The 12,747-nt window shown below is 42.0% G+C and overlaps 1 protein-coding gene across 1 annotated transcript; it reads right to left on the minus strand.

Annotated features, from left to right (window-relative positions):
* Positions 1 to 1,015: 1,015 nt before the first annotated feature.
* Positions 1,016 to 6,332, minus strand: LOC148879868 (uncharacterized). Its single transcript, XM_088961587.1, has 7 exons — positions 5,851 to 6,332; positions 5,706 to 5,727; positions 2,236 to 2,292; positions 2,069 to 2,150; positions 1,881 to 1,976; positions 1,665 to 1,789; positions 1,016 to 1,578 (listed from the first exon to the last, which is right to left on the minus strand). The coding sequence occupies exons 1-7, from the start codon at positions 5,948 to 5,950 to the stop codon at positions 1,284 to 1,286; spliced, it is 777 nt and encodes a 258-aa protein (XP_088817713.1). The 5' UTR covers positions 5,951 to 6,332; the 3' UTR covers positions 1,016 to 1,283.
* Positions 6,333 to 12,747: the final 6,415 nt, after the last annotated feature.

A 12,747-nucleotide genomic window follows, 5' to 3' on the forward strand; every position in this document is an offset into this window, starting at 1 on the left:
TGCAGTTCACCGGTGTTGACCCACCTTCGTTCGCCTGAAGAATTCCGCAGGTGTAAGGTTTCGATCTGTTGAAAAGTGAAAACAGGAAGCCTTTGTAACGTACTGCCAGAGTTGCTGGTTTGGGTCACCGTCCGCTGGGGTATGGTCACCAGACACCGGTGTGTGGTTAAAGGTTAAAAGTTCGGTGGAGGAAAAACAACAAAATGCAAAATGGGAGGAAGGATGAGGGAGGTTTTGGACCGGGTGTTCTTGATTTATTTTGTGTTTTTTATTTCATTTATATTTATTGAATAAACATTTATATTTTATTAGCTGTAAAAGTGAGAAATGCAATAATTGTAATCAATTATGTCAACTCACCATAGAAACTTTAAAAAATAACTTCTACAAATAATTGATATGCACATAAACCAAAATTCACTTTTTACATTTTCTGTATATATATATACACAGAAGAGAAAGAGAGAAAATGCTGAGATAGCAACTATGTAGCACCATCAATAACCGTTTATTGAATAAATGTAAACGGAACCAAACACCATCTTTTTGTTAATAGTCAAAGGCCCATTACGATTAGTGGGTTCACATGTCCAATAAACCCGCGGGTGCACAAAGTGCAGACTTATAAAATTGGGGCAGTGGCATGACATAAACCAAGGTTCACTTTTTACATTTTCGATATATATATATATATATATATATATACAGAAGAGCAAGAGAGAGAAAATGCTGAGATAACAACTGTGGCACAATCAATAAATGTTTACTGAATAAATGTAAATGGAACCAAACACCCTCTTTTTGTTTTGTTAACAGTCAAAGGCCCATTACGATTGGTGGGTTCACACGTCCAATAAACCCACGGCTGCACAAAATGCTGACTTGTAAAATTGGAGCAGTGTCTTAACTTCACAAAGAAAATTTGGGGTTGAATTGCCAACCAGGTACAGAGGCGTCTAACACTTGAAAATCAAAATGCGTTTAAGAAAACCATAACATAAAAGCCACGCTATGATTTGAAAGAACATAATTATAATATGCTCAAATCACAAGGTATAGTTTGCTTATCTACATAGAGGAAAGGATGAACTCACCTACTATCATTGGTAATTTGGCACTTACAAAACAAATAATTCCTGAAAGTCAAGTCACGCAACAAACTGGAGAGATCTCAATAGAATATGCAGAGTCCAAATCCAAAAAAATAGATCCTACAATTGATGTGCAACCAGTAAATATGAAGGAATTAATTTGAAGACCAGCTTTCATGGTGGTGGTGGTGATCACTTGGAATAACCAGCAGGCGGGTAACCAGCTGGTGGTAGTGGTGGGTATCCAGCAGGAGGGTAACCGGCTGGTGGATATCCAGCAGGAGGGTAACCTTGAGGCTGAGATGGTGGTGGATAACCATAGGGCTGCCCGTATGCTGGTTGTGGTTGATATCCAACTGGAGGAGGAATTGGCTGATCTATGCGAGACATCTGCTGAATGGGTGGCACAGCCATCACCTGCGGGCCAAGCTTACCATCCCTCATATCCATTTCAATCTTGTGCTGTGTCTGCATACATGCACAGACCCTACAAAAATGAAACCAAGAGATAGAATCAGAACAGAAAGCTTTGGAAACTATAATCATTTTCTAGTTTAGAGAGGGAAGGCTTACGTGCAATAAACCATGTCAGAAAAACATGATAGGATCTGAGAAGCCTCTGAAAGTTCCTCGCTTCCAACAATCATTGCAACAATGGAGAATATGCATGCTAGTTGTTGGAGACAAAACATGAAACCCTATGGTAACAGGAAGCAAGGGATTCAGAAACATGTATAGCACATATATTTGGAGAGAGAGAGAGAGAGAGAGAGAGAGAGATTGATTTACAATAATACAGTTGTCACACTGCGTTGTCTGTATATTGAACTCATCTTGTAATAGAAACCGAGTTGATGCAACTGAGTTACCAAAGCAGAGGAAAACCTGAACAAAATGCATCAAGGATGAGTACAACTATATGCATCAATAAATAGAAAAGTAGGAATCTGTGAGTGAAAATAAAACTAATGCCATACCTCAGTGCAGAGACAAAATTCCGGGCATTTACTTTCTCCACACCTACCACTACATGGCAGATAACCAGCACAACATGTATACCTGTAACAAAAAAAAACAAGAATATGGAGAAGGTAAAAATCACACCCCCAACTTCATGGAAGAACGGAGGTAAGAAATTCATTACCTTGACATATCATTGTAAAGAGCTCGTTTCCGAAGCATGTATGAAGCACATGGTCCACTACAATAAAGCAATAAATGCATTAAATGAACTAGAGGTATCAAGGAACACACCACAAAGAACTTATTTCATGTAAACCAACAAATGGGAGAAGTATAGAGTAAATTTACACAGTTTGGTTGCCTGAAAGTGTAAAGTCGCATTCTTTTAGGTTTTCTTTTCCTTTCTTACATGTTCTTAGCAGCCAAGCACAGCATTCATTTTTGTAGCAAACAGGTGATGTAAACACAAGAAAGATAAGATTGAGGTTTGTTCTAGAATAAATGCAGGAGTTGGGATATTGATATAAAACATTGCAGGAGTTGGGGCCAAGGTTCAAAATTTCGATATGATACACCCTGTATCGGGTGTATTGTATCGTACCTTTTGGGTCCTGATATGCCTGTTTCCAGGTGTTTCGGGACCCCACTCTTTTTCAATAACAAAAACATGTTTCTCCCCAAAAACTAAATGTGAAAAAAAACCTAAAAAAAACAAGTTTCCATATGTTTCTAAGTTCCAATACGCCTCTGCCGATACACAGAGGCGTATCGAAATTTTGAACCTTGGTTGGGGCCTCCTAGGAATGGGAATGTGGGAGGAGGAATGTATAATCACCAATAAATTTCTCTACATATCAGAATATCACATTTCTATGCATTTTGTGTTGATTAAGTGCATTATGCACATCTTCAATGATATTTCAAAGTAATTTCCTTTTACCACTTCCAACCACAGCCTTGGTCTACATTTTGATGCAAGGAGACTGGAAAATCTAAGGCACCACAAAACACTAGGGGGAAAAGACATAATTTAGTAAAGAAAACGTTTTACATCTGAAAAGTTGGAGCATCTCTTCCTGCAGTGCAGATTCAGTTGGGTAATTTGGATGAATATACTAGAGGTTTTTGGAGTTGAGTCATGCCTCCCAAGGAATGTATTGGATCTGTTACGGGGCTGGGGTCTGAGGGGTCTGTAGAGAAGAGGCAAGATTGTATGGAAGTTGTTGCCAGCGGTGGTGTGGTCAATCTAGTTGGAAAGAAATATGAGACTCTTTAAAATCAGTTGAGATCAGAGGAGAAAGTCTTAAAGAGCATTTGGGGAAAGGTTATATTCCTGGGTGGAAACTCACAAACTGTTTAAGAACTGTCCTTACAATTCTTTTTTGGAGCATAGTAATCATTTTTTATGATGTTCTTTTTTTTTTGTTTTTTTACAAAATGCTTGCCTTGCTCAGTGCCTCAGTGGGCAAGACTATATCTCTTTCAGTCTTCTTTTAATGAAATACTTTACCTTTTCTCTCAAAAAAATTATGTCTGAAGCCAATCTAAGATCTTTTTTGTTGATACCAAAAATCTAAAGTGGAATACAAGGTTCAAACATAATAGAGATGTTCTTGATAACCTTGTGTTGGTGTTGGTTTATGGTCACCATCCATGCGTGCAGCAACATGTGCAGTGGAGCAAGATTCAATGCCACATATCCTATAGCCTATTTTTTCTAGAGCAAACCACCTAAGTTGGCGGCATGGTTTCCCCTGGATGAAATCTCCTCATGTATGAGGATAGTTCTCTGTCGTATGATCATGAGTTTGCCAAGTAGTGAAATTGAAGTTTGTGGGTGGGGAGATATGCCTTGAAAATCTTGCATGTGGTGGGGCTGGGTTGAAAAGGAGAATATACATCAAACAAGTACGGGAAGTCATCAGTTTGCAAGTTCCTGTCTTACCTATACCTTGACCAGGAAATATGCAATTGGAGGGCAAAAAAGTGACTTATTTTCCCTCTTTGACTACTGTCAAGCGCAACAGACCTGATGTAAACCTTAACATCTAGACTTTAAGTTTAATTTATTGATGATTGTCAGGTGATGTCAACTCTATGACTCTATCTGACCCTTATACCCAACCCAACCTATAAATAAAATGAATAGAGGCATTAAAAGGGTCCAAATCCCATGAAACCGATCATCATTATTCTCATCACTTTCAGAGAGAAGAAGCCCCATGCCTGAGGAATCATCACCAATGGTGGATCTGTGTAGAAGCCAATGTGGGAAATTGCACCCATTGAGATTTGAAAATATTTTATATGTATATGAAGAAATTTAATTTTTTTTACAATTGCCCCCACTCAAATAAAATAATATGGGTCAAATAAAAATTGACTTCTTAAATGGTGTTTTTTTTCATGGTTTTAAAAGGCCTAAGAGGTGAAGCCACATGTGTGCCCTCATTGATCAATAGTCCTGGATCCGCCACTGATAATCACCCCTTTGTTCCTGACAAATTAGTTAGACTTATGTCTCTTCTTACCACCCTCAACTCTATCATTAGCTATAGCTGGATTGGTGGCACACCATTATGTGAGGCTACTTATTCAATCTGGTCATAGAAAGGAACACTACTATTCAGGAATTCTATGATAAATTGGAGGCACAATCATTTGAGAGAAGCAGACTCAAGGCTTTGGAAGGTAAACAGAAAAGAAAAATTTTCTGTAAACATCCGCAAAAAGAAGGGGACATGTAAAATGCCATGTATGGAATAGAGTGAAATGGTGCAGTAATATTTTTCTAGGCAACTCCATGTATTTGGGGTGAGTCATTGTTGAGTTAAGTGTGATGCCATCTAAACAATTCGCTGTACTAACAAGATCAATCAGCCACGTTGCTGAGCATAGTCAATTTATAAGCCCTTACAAGTCAAAATGTTCAACAACCCAGGAAACAAAAACGGCCTCAACCTGCTCTTGCAAAAATATAATTTCAAAAGTAATGGTAATCCCTAGTTTCTGGTGAATGTACCATTGCAAACCAGGATAAGGACCAGATGTATATAAAACAAGCCTAGCATACGTACACCTACAATTATACATTTACACCCTTTAATCGGTTTGTGTCACCTAATACTCCGCATCTTCAGGGATGTAACCTCAAGGGTGTATTCTATCACCAAATCTGAGAGGTAGAAAGTTCTGAATTTTTGGATATAGAGTGCTACCAATACTTCATATTACCCCCCTCCATTTTATAAATGACTAAATGAGATCTTCGAAGTTGACGCCCAAGATGGAATAGAAGAGTTGTTGAACTTCCACAGGAACTCATGAAAACAAAATAAGCACAACCAATAAAGTATCCAGACAAATCCATTATGCTATTTAAATAATTAAATTGTAAACAGAAAAGATGCATTTTCTGCAACATTGATCGAAATGTTAAGATTTCCTAGAGTCAACTCAAATAACACCAAGTCAAGAAGCACAAGTTAATCAAAAAAGAATACTAGATCTCGAGACAATAACATGATTTCAATGACAAAAAACAACTAAATGAAAAATTAAGACGCAAAAGGAGCCAATAAAATTAAAAATAAAACAAGATCACCTTAGAAGAACAAAAAAGCAAAACATGGAACGGATCGAAGCACTTACCACCAGAAGGCAAAACAGCAATCTGGGTAAAAATTACAGGAAGATAATCTCGGTCAGACATTCCATGAAGAAGCTGTGAGGAAAAGAAGCAAACCAAAAGAAAAAAGGAACAAGAATGATGAGGAAAAGAATTGCGAATGCTTACAAGGTGTATCGGCTTGAATAGTGCTCATAAGATCAGTATGCCAGAAATTCCTGTAATTTTTGCGTGCTTCCATCTTCTGCAGATGATCCTGCGACGCCATGGCCAGGAAGTCTTGAGTGCAACCTCTGGAGACGTTTCAGAAAACGAAAGGATTGAACAAATACAGAATCGGGGGAAGGAAAGGCCTCTGAGAAGTCAGAGTCTGGTTTTCGAGGCAGAAGTTTCCTTCTTGGAGAATTCAAAAACCCCCCCTTCTCTTCTATCGAAGGCCGAACTTAACGACCAACGGGAGCGTGCGAGCGACGGTCTTACTTCTTAGCACTAGCAGCAATTGAGAGGAAAAAGCCAAAGCCAGCTAATTGATGATAAAATTTCTGAGAGAAGAAAAGATTTCCAGAATTGATTCCATTGGCGTCGTTTCCATACATTAAGGTTACAGATCCAACAATGTAAGCCATGACGATGTTAAGATCATTTTGTGCGAAGTCATAGATTTAATCCAACGGATATAAGGAAAGGTGTATAGTGTTAATCTGTGGGATGATGAGCGTAGTTTGTTAGATGTTTGTAAATGTCGACGAAACAGACTCTGGTCCAGCGTGGATTCCACCTTGCAATTTCTGGAAGATTGAATAAAGGAGAGAGAGAGAGAGAGAGAGAGAGGGATCATCACATCTCTTAAGAGGTCAATGGAGGTTGGAGGGGGGTAGAGTTAACAGTGTGGTACGTATACTACAGACATGGTTAAAAACCAAAAAAAAAACTCCCCTCCTATACTCCTGTCTCGTCTCTCCAGTCGGCGATTTTATTTACACGTCAGAAATATCAAAAACCCCGGATGAATGGTCCACAAATTCCGTTTTTCCGACATTAGCGGGATCCACTTTACCTATTTACCACGGCTCTCCTACAGTCCTACCTTGGAAATTGGAATTGGATCTCATCTAGATTTAGGTGCCGTTTGGCAAATTATTTTGAGAAGATTTTGTTTTTTTGACTGTCAAAAAGATGCATTGAGTTTTTACACGAAGATCTTAGTAGTCCGAAGCTAGTTTGACTAACGTGCGTCTTTTGGTGCGTTATTTTGCATGAAAATAAAGCAAGAAAGATGCGAAAATCTCCATTGGAGTTTCCTGAAATCAGCCCAAAATGGATTTTTCATGTCTTTTTGATACACCGACTTTTGGCAACTAGATCTGTTATGAATCAAACGAAAAAAATTACAGTGCGATCTGCCCAATTTGCAAACAACCGAAAGACTGCATGAAAAGACATACCAAACGGGACCCTAATCTAGACCTAACAAAAAAGGGATCTAACCGAAAACCCGACCTGACAACCAACACAAAAGCGAGCTAGATACCCTATCTAGTGGCCTGACCCAATTTGGAAAGGATATGGGTTGGATTGGGACACATGCCACCACCAAGTCACCTATTTTCAAACCAATATTTGATCCAAAGGATTGAACCATTTAAACTGTATTGAATGATTAACCCATATTTTTTTTGTTAAAAGGGTTGACTTGGTCAAAGACTAGGTGATCCGGATGATTGAACCATTGCATTAACCTATGTAATTCACGATCAATCCTAAATTAAATGTCCCGATTCGAAATGATCCAAACATAACTTGGCATGACCCGATTGCCAAGTCAAGTTTCATCTTAAATGTCCCAAAAAATCATATTGAATTTTTAGTTTTTTTACAGTTTACACCGAGGTTCAAATAATTCGACCCAGAATATCATATTCATATCGAATGGGCAAGCCCCAATACACGAAAAATAAATGGGTTTTGGCTTTCGAGTCTTTTGGGGGTAGGTCCGTCTAAGATGAGTCCGCATCTGCTCTCACACAAATCGCCTCACACCGATTTCCCAGTATGCCCTGGTTGTATATTGGAACATCTTCTATACTTATATTTAATATTCATGGAAAGATGTTCTCAATGAAGAGTGGGATGTGGTTGTGAAATCAGTGTGAGACATGCTTTCTGAGGAACAGATCCGAATTAGGGCATGTTCGTTTACTCTGAAGTCTGACATCTGAAAGTGTAATAATTACATTAAGAGGTATATTGGTATTGGTGAACTTTTCTTTCTTCTGTACTCTGAATGTAAAGAATATTGTTCTAAACTATGAATTCTGAATTCTGAAAATGATCAAATATTCATTTTGATCCCATATATTAGAGTTTTTGTTTATCTTTTTGGGGGTATCATTGGAAAACAAAAAGTTGTATGATTGCACTTTAAAAGATAATAGATAAGAGGAAATGAACAACCATTTTTCTTAAAGTTAACAGATTCCTCTTAAGAGATAAGAGTTAAGAGGAAGCGAATAGGCCCTTAGTCTAAGATTGACCCTCAAGCAATCAATTAAATAAAAAAACTATAAAAGATTGTACATAGACAGTGCAAATTGGGTGTATCAAATACTTTGAACTTTTTTCACAGAAGGTGAATGGACAGAAAAAAATAAATGACTAGATTAAACTTGTGTGATAGTTGCCTTAACGTGAAGTCCAAGCAAGTGAGAAAAGTAGAGAAGTTAACACTATGTTTGGTTTGTAGGGAAAGGAAGGGAAAGATGGGGAAACTTATACAATGTTTGTAAAGGTTTCCCTACCTTTCCCTTCCTTTTCTTGCATTTTCCTTCAAACCAAACATAGCCTAAAAGAAAATGTACTAATCAAAATTATTCACTCTCAATCATCTTCAGTCAATCATGACTTAGCTATAAGCGTAGCGGATGCACCTTATAGATTTTGCCTATAATATAAAGATAAAGATACTTAATATGAAATGATGTGCAAGTAAATTAATAACCAAACTTTGATAAAGATGAACAAAAGCCACTGATGGAAGATGATTTGACACAACCTACTAAGATAATGACACGTGGACCTGACTCAACATGAGCAACAGCTTCGCAGCCTAGCTTGACCGCGACCAAGTAACGAGTCTGTAGAACAGCTCGCTACGCCATAGCTCTCTATAGGGGGAGCTCGCTACAACGTGAACTCTAGATCCCCCGAGCTACTAAGAAGGGAATACTCCAAGATTATTTCAGCTCACGAGCTAGGGAAATCAGCTCGCTCAGCACCTGGGCAGAAAGAACGGCCCCAAAGACCAACCTTGATGAGGGTCACCTCAAACTACCCCTAGGAGCTTGCTATAAAGTAGCTCGCAGCAAAGATAGCCTGCTGCGAAGTAACTTGCAACTGTGATGTGACACTCTCAGGAAGCTTCCATCTGACAAGGCCCTACTAGTCAGAATGTGCCACGTCTCTCGACTGACGGCGTAGTCCCTGCCTGATTGACAGTCTACCCCACGTCTCTCGATAGATGGTGGCGTGCCTGTCCATTTGGAGACATGTCACTCAGCCGAGTAGGTAGAACGTTGTAACAATCACCTATGCAGCCCTGGCAGGTAACGGCTACAATAGGAGCCCAGTGGCAGTTATGCCTGATTTGACAAGAATGCCCCTATAAAAGCCCTTAAAACGAAGAGACAGACTCTCTCAGAGAATTAGATCTGAACTTGCACTCTTACTTGCTCACGAGCTAATCTCGAGACATAGTGATCTAGTGCGATCTACACTCTTAGCCTTTTATACTCTCTCTTCTTCCTCCTCAACGTTCTAACTTAAGCTTCGGAGTATTCCCGATGGACAAATCCTCGGGAGTCCTTCTTCTTCATCTTCTCAGTTGCCGTTCGTTGCCAACAAGGAGCCAGTCAACAACCAGCTAGGAGTGCCCGAGTCGTGCCGCATCATTTGGCGCCATCTATGGGAAACGCTTCTAAAAGCCTTCCTCCAAGCTTTTACAACACTTTCTTCAAAAAACTTAGCATTCTTCATGGCTTCTTCCAGCAATGCTGGACGTGGCAATAGCTAGAACGCTTATGGGGAGCAGCCCCAGCTTCCTATTGTTTGCATTGGACAGTTTACCATCCCCCTAACCATGGATGGAGTCCCCAGTTTTAATGTGCCTCCTACAGTGGCACCTACCTTTGCCCCGCTCCCTTCTACAGTAAGAGCAACCTTTGTTGAACCCTCGGTTGTGCCCCCAACGGCCAACCCAAACCAACTGGAGGACGTAGTGCAATGCATGCGGGCCATGCAGGCTCAAATGCAACAGTTCCAACAGTTTCAACTCTACCAACAACAAGTACTGCACCAGGTTTCCCAGTACTAGTACCAGCAGCAGTTTCCCTCTCTACCTTAGGCCCAACCATCACTTCCCCTTCGGCACCCAACCATGAAGCAGGCCAAGCCAACCCGTCGGAGTGAGCGACCTCATCGGGAAGAAGCTTCCCAGGTCCAGGATCCAGCCAAGAGCCATGTCACCACAACCTTCGCAGTTTGAGCTCCCATTAGCAGACAACCCGTTTGAGGTCCTGGCAGCAGACTACAAACAGGGCCCATCGGCCCAAAGTCATCACCAGCAGTCCAAGCCTATTGAGCTCGGTAACACCGAGGCGTCGAGCGCCAACGCCGAGCCTATCGAGCTTGGTAACACCGAGGCGTAGAACGCCAATGCCGAACCAGCAAAGCAGTAGCAAAGACACTAGCGATCTCGCCAAACTGCTTCTAGAGCCTCTCCCGAGCTCAAAGGAAAAGAGGAGGTATGCTCAGTTGAAGTGAAAGCTACCCCCCTCCTCTCGGTTTCTTCCCCGTTATCTCCAGAACTCCTTGTTATCCCCATGCCAAAGGATTTCAAGCTCCCTCCTCTAGACAAGTATGATGGGTCTTTCGATCCAAATGACCATGTGGACGCCTTCCAGTCCCAGATGCACCAGGCACAAGCCAACAAGTCCTGCATGTGTGTGGCCTTTTCCACTACCTTCAAAGGAGTGGCCTGCACCTGGTATCGAAACCTCACACCCGGCTCGATAAGAAGTTGGGCGCAATTCGTGCAAGTTTTCTCCTCCCACTTCGTCACCAATAAGAGATGCCCGCAAGCTCAGGAGAGCCTCCTCGGCATAGTGCAAAAGGAAGGGGAGTCCATCCGTAGCTACCTCAAGCGGTTCAATGACACTTGTTTGCAGATACCCGACCTGGATCCCGTAGTTCGCCTCACAGCAGCCAAGTGAGGTATCACCCATAAGGAGTTCAAGTGGCACGTAGTCGTTAACCAACCCAAAACCATAACTAAGTTCCTTAAGCTCGCGGATTGGTTCATCGGGACTGAGGAGAAGATCAACTAGAAGGGTGAGCAGGCCCCAGAAAAAAGAAAGAGGGAGCCAGAACCCCTGTCTCAGGGCGACAGCAGGAAGAAGAAAGACATAGCTCGGTAGGCGAGGCCAGTTCAGCCCTCCCGAGCTCTAGTAGCGGAAAGGGACTACACACCCCTCAACACAAAATGGGCTGAGATCCTCATGGCGATCAAGGACGCTCCATATGCGAAGTGGCCACCTCGGCTGAAGGCCAACCCTAGAACCCAGAATAAAAATTTGTATTGTAGTTTTCATAAAGATCACGGTCATAGTACTGAGAGTTGTAAAAACCTCCCCGATGATATAGAAGAGCTCATCCATCACAGATATTTATGAAATTTTATACAAAATAATAATAATAATAATAATAAAAAAGGTTGACAAGGGGAGCAAAGTAGAGATGCTCCCGAGTCCAACAGGCAAGCGGAACCACCGCAGAAGCAGTCCCCCGAGGAGAGACTGGTTCGGGGGATCATCCATGTCATAGTCAGAGGCTTGATCGTAGCGGGTTGCACCTCAGCAGCAACTCGTGCATTAGCTCGCAAGACCGGCAGGGAAGGACAGAACCCCCCAAAGTGACCAAGGACAAAAGACCCCATCTTCTTCACAGAGGATGATGCATGCAGGGTCTATTACCCCCATGACGACGCACTCATTATAAAAGTGAAGATCAATGCCTTCAAAGTCAATCGAGTCCTCTTCAATTCGGGCAGCTCAACAGACATCCTCTTCAAAGTGGCCTTCGAAAAACTTCATCTTTAGGAGAGCGACTTAAAGCCTGCGAACACTCCCCTGGTGGGCTTCGATGGAGAGGAAGTTCAATCCATAGGAAGGGTGACAGTACCTATGGAAGTCAGCACCTGGCCTAGCATTGTGAGGCTCAACCACGACTTCTTGGTGGTCACGACCCCCTCCCCGCACAATGCCATAGTAGGTCGGCCGATTACCCATGCTTTACGGGCTGTGGTGTCCACCTACTACTTGGCCATGAAGTTCCCCATGGACATTGGCATCGATGTAGCGCGAGGTGACTAGCTTGAGTCTCGCAAATGCTACATCGCTGCCCTAAAGGGAAAAGCCAAGGTGGCCGACAACCTCGAGCTGGAGCGACCTACGGAGCACAGCGAGGAGTGAGCTGCACCTACGAAGGAGACCGTCTCTATCCCAACCTCAGCAGAGGACCCTGCCCAAACACTTCAGATCAGTGCTTCCATCGAGGAGCCCCTGCGATCCGAACTGGTACGTTTTTTACTTAAGAAATTAGATGTTTTTGCTTGGTCTATGGCAGAAATGCCCGGCATAGACCCCAATATCATAACTCATAAGCTTAATACTGATTCTGTAGTTAGGCCCGTTTGACAGAAGAAACACAACCTAGCCTCAGAGTGGTGGAGGGTAGTCGATGAGGTGGTCGGGAAGCTCCTTATAGCCAATTTTATCAGGGAAGTCCATTACCTGAGTTGGGTGGCCAACCCCGTTCTGGTAAAAAAGGCAAACGGTAAATGGCGCATGTGCGTCGACTACACCGACTTGAACCGAGCTTGCCCAAAGGACTTTTTCCCACTCCCCAGGATTGACCACCTAGTGGACGCGACCTTGGGGCATGAGTTGCCGAGCTTTCTAAACGCCTACCCGGGCTACATTCAGATCAAGATGGACCCAGCCAATGAAGAGA

This window comes from Nelumbo lutea, chromosome 1, assembly GCF_056320005.1.
Source record: "Nelumbo lutea isolate HS-2025 chromosome 1, American lotus-T2T, whole genome shotgun sequence".
NCBI classification, from domain to species: domain Eukaryota; kingdom Viridiplantae; phylum Streptophyta; class Magnoliopsida; order Proteales; family Nelumbonaceae; genus Nelumbo; species Nelumbo lutea.

Bases quoted from the DNA above. Each gene is read 5' to 3' on its own strand.
- LOC148879868 (XM_088961587.1), bottom strand. From the start codon at position 5,950: ATGGCGTCGCAGGATCATCTGCAGAAGATGGAAGCACGCAAAAATTAC. The intron at 1,977-2,068 runs GTATGGCATTAG...CATTTTGTTCAG, and splicing joins AATTTTGTCTCTGCACTGAG to GTTTTCCTCTGCTTTGGTAA. The intron at 1,579-1,664 runs GTAAGCCTTCCC...TCATTTTTGTAG, and splicing joins TCTGACATGGTTTATTGCAC to GGTCTGTGCATGTATGCAGA.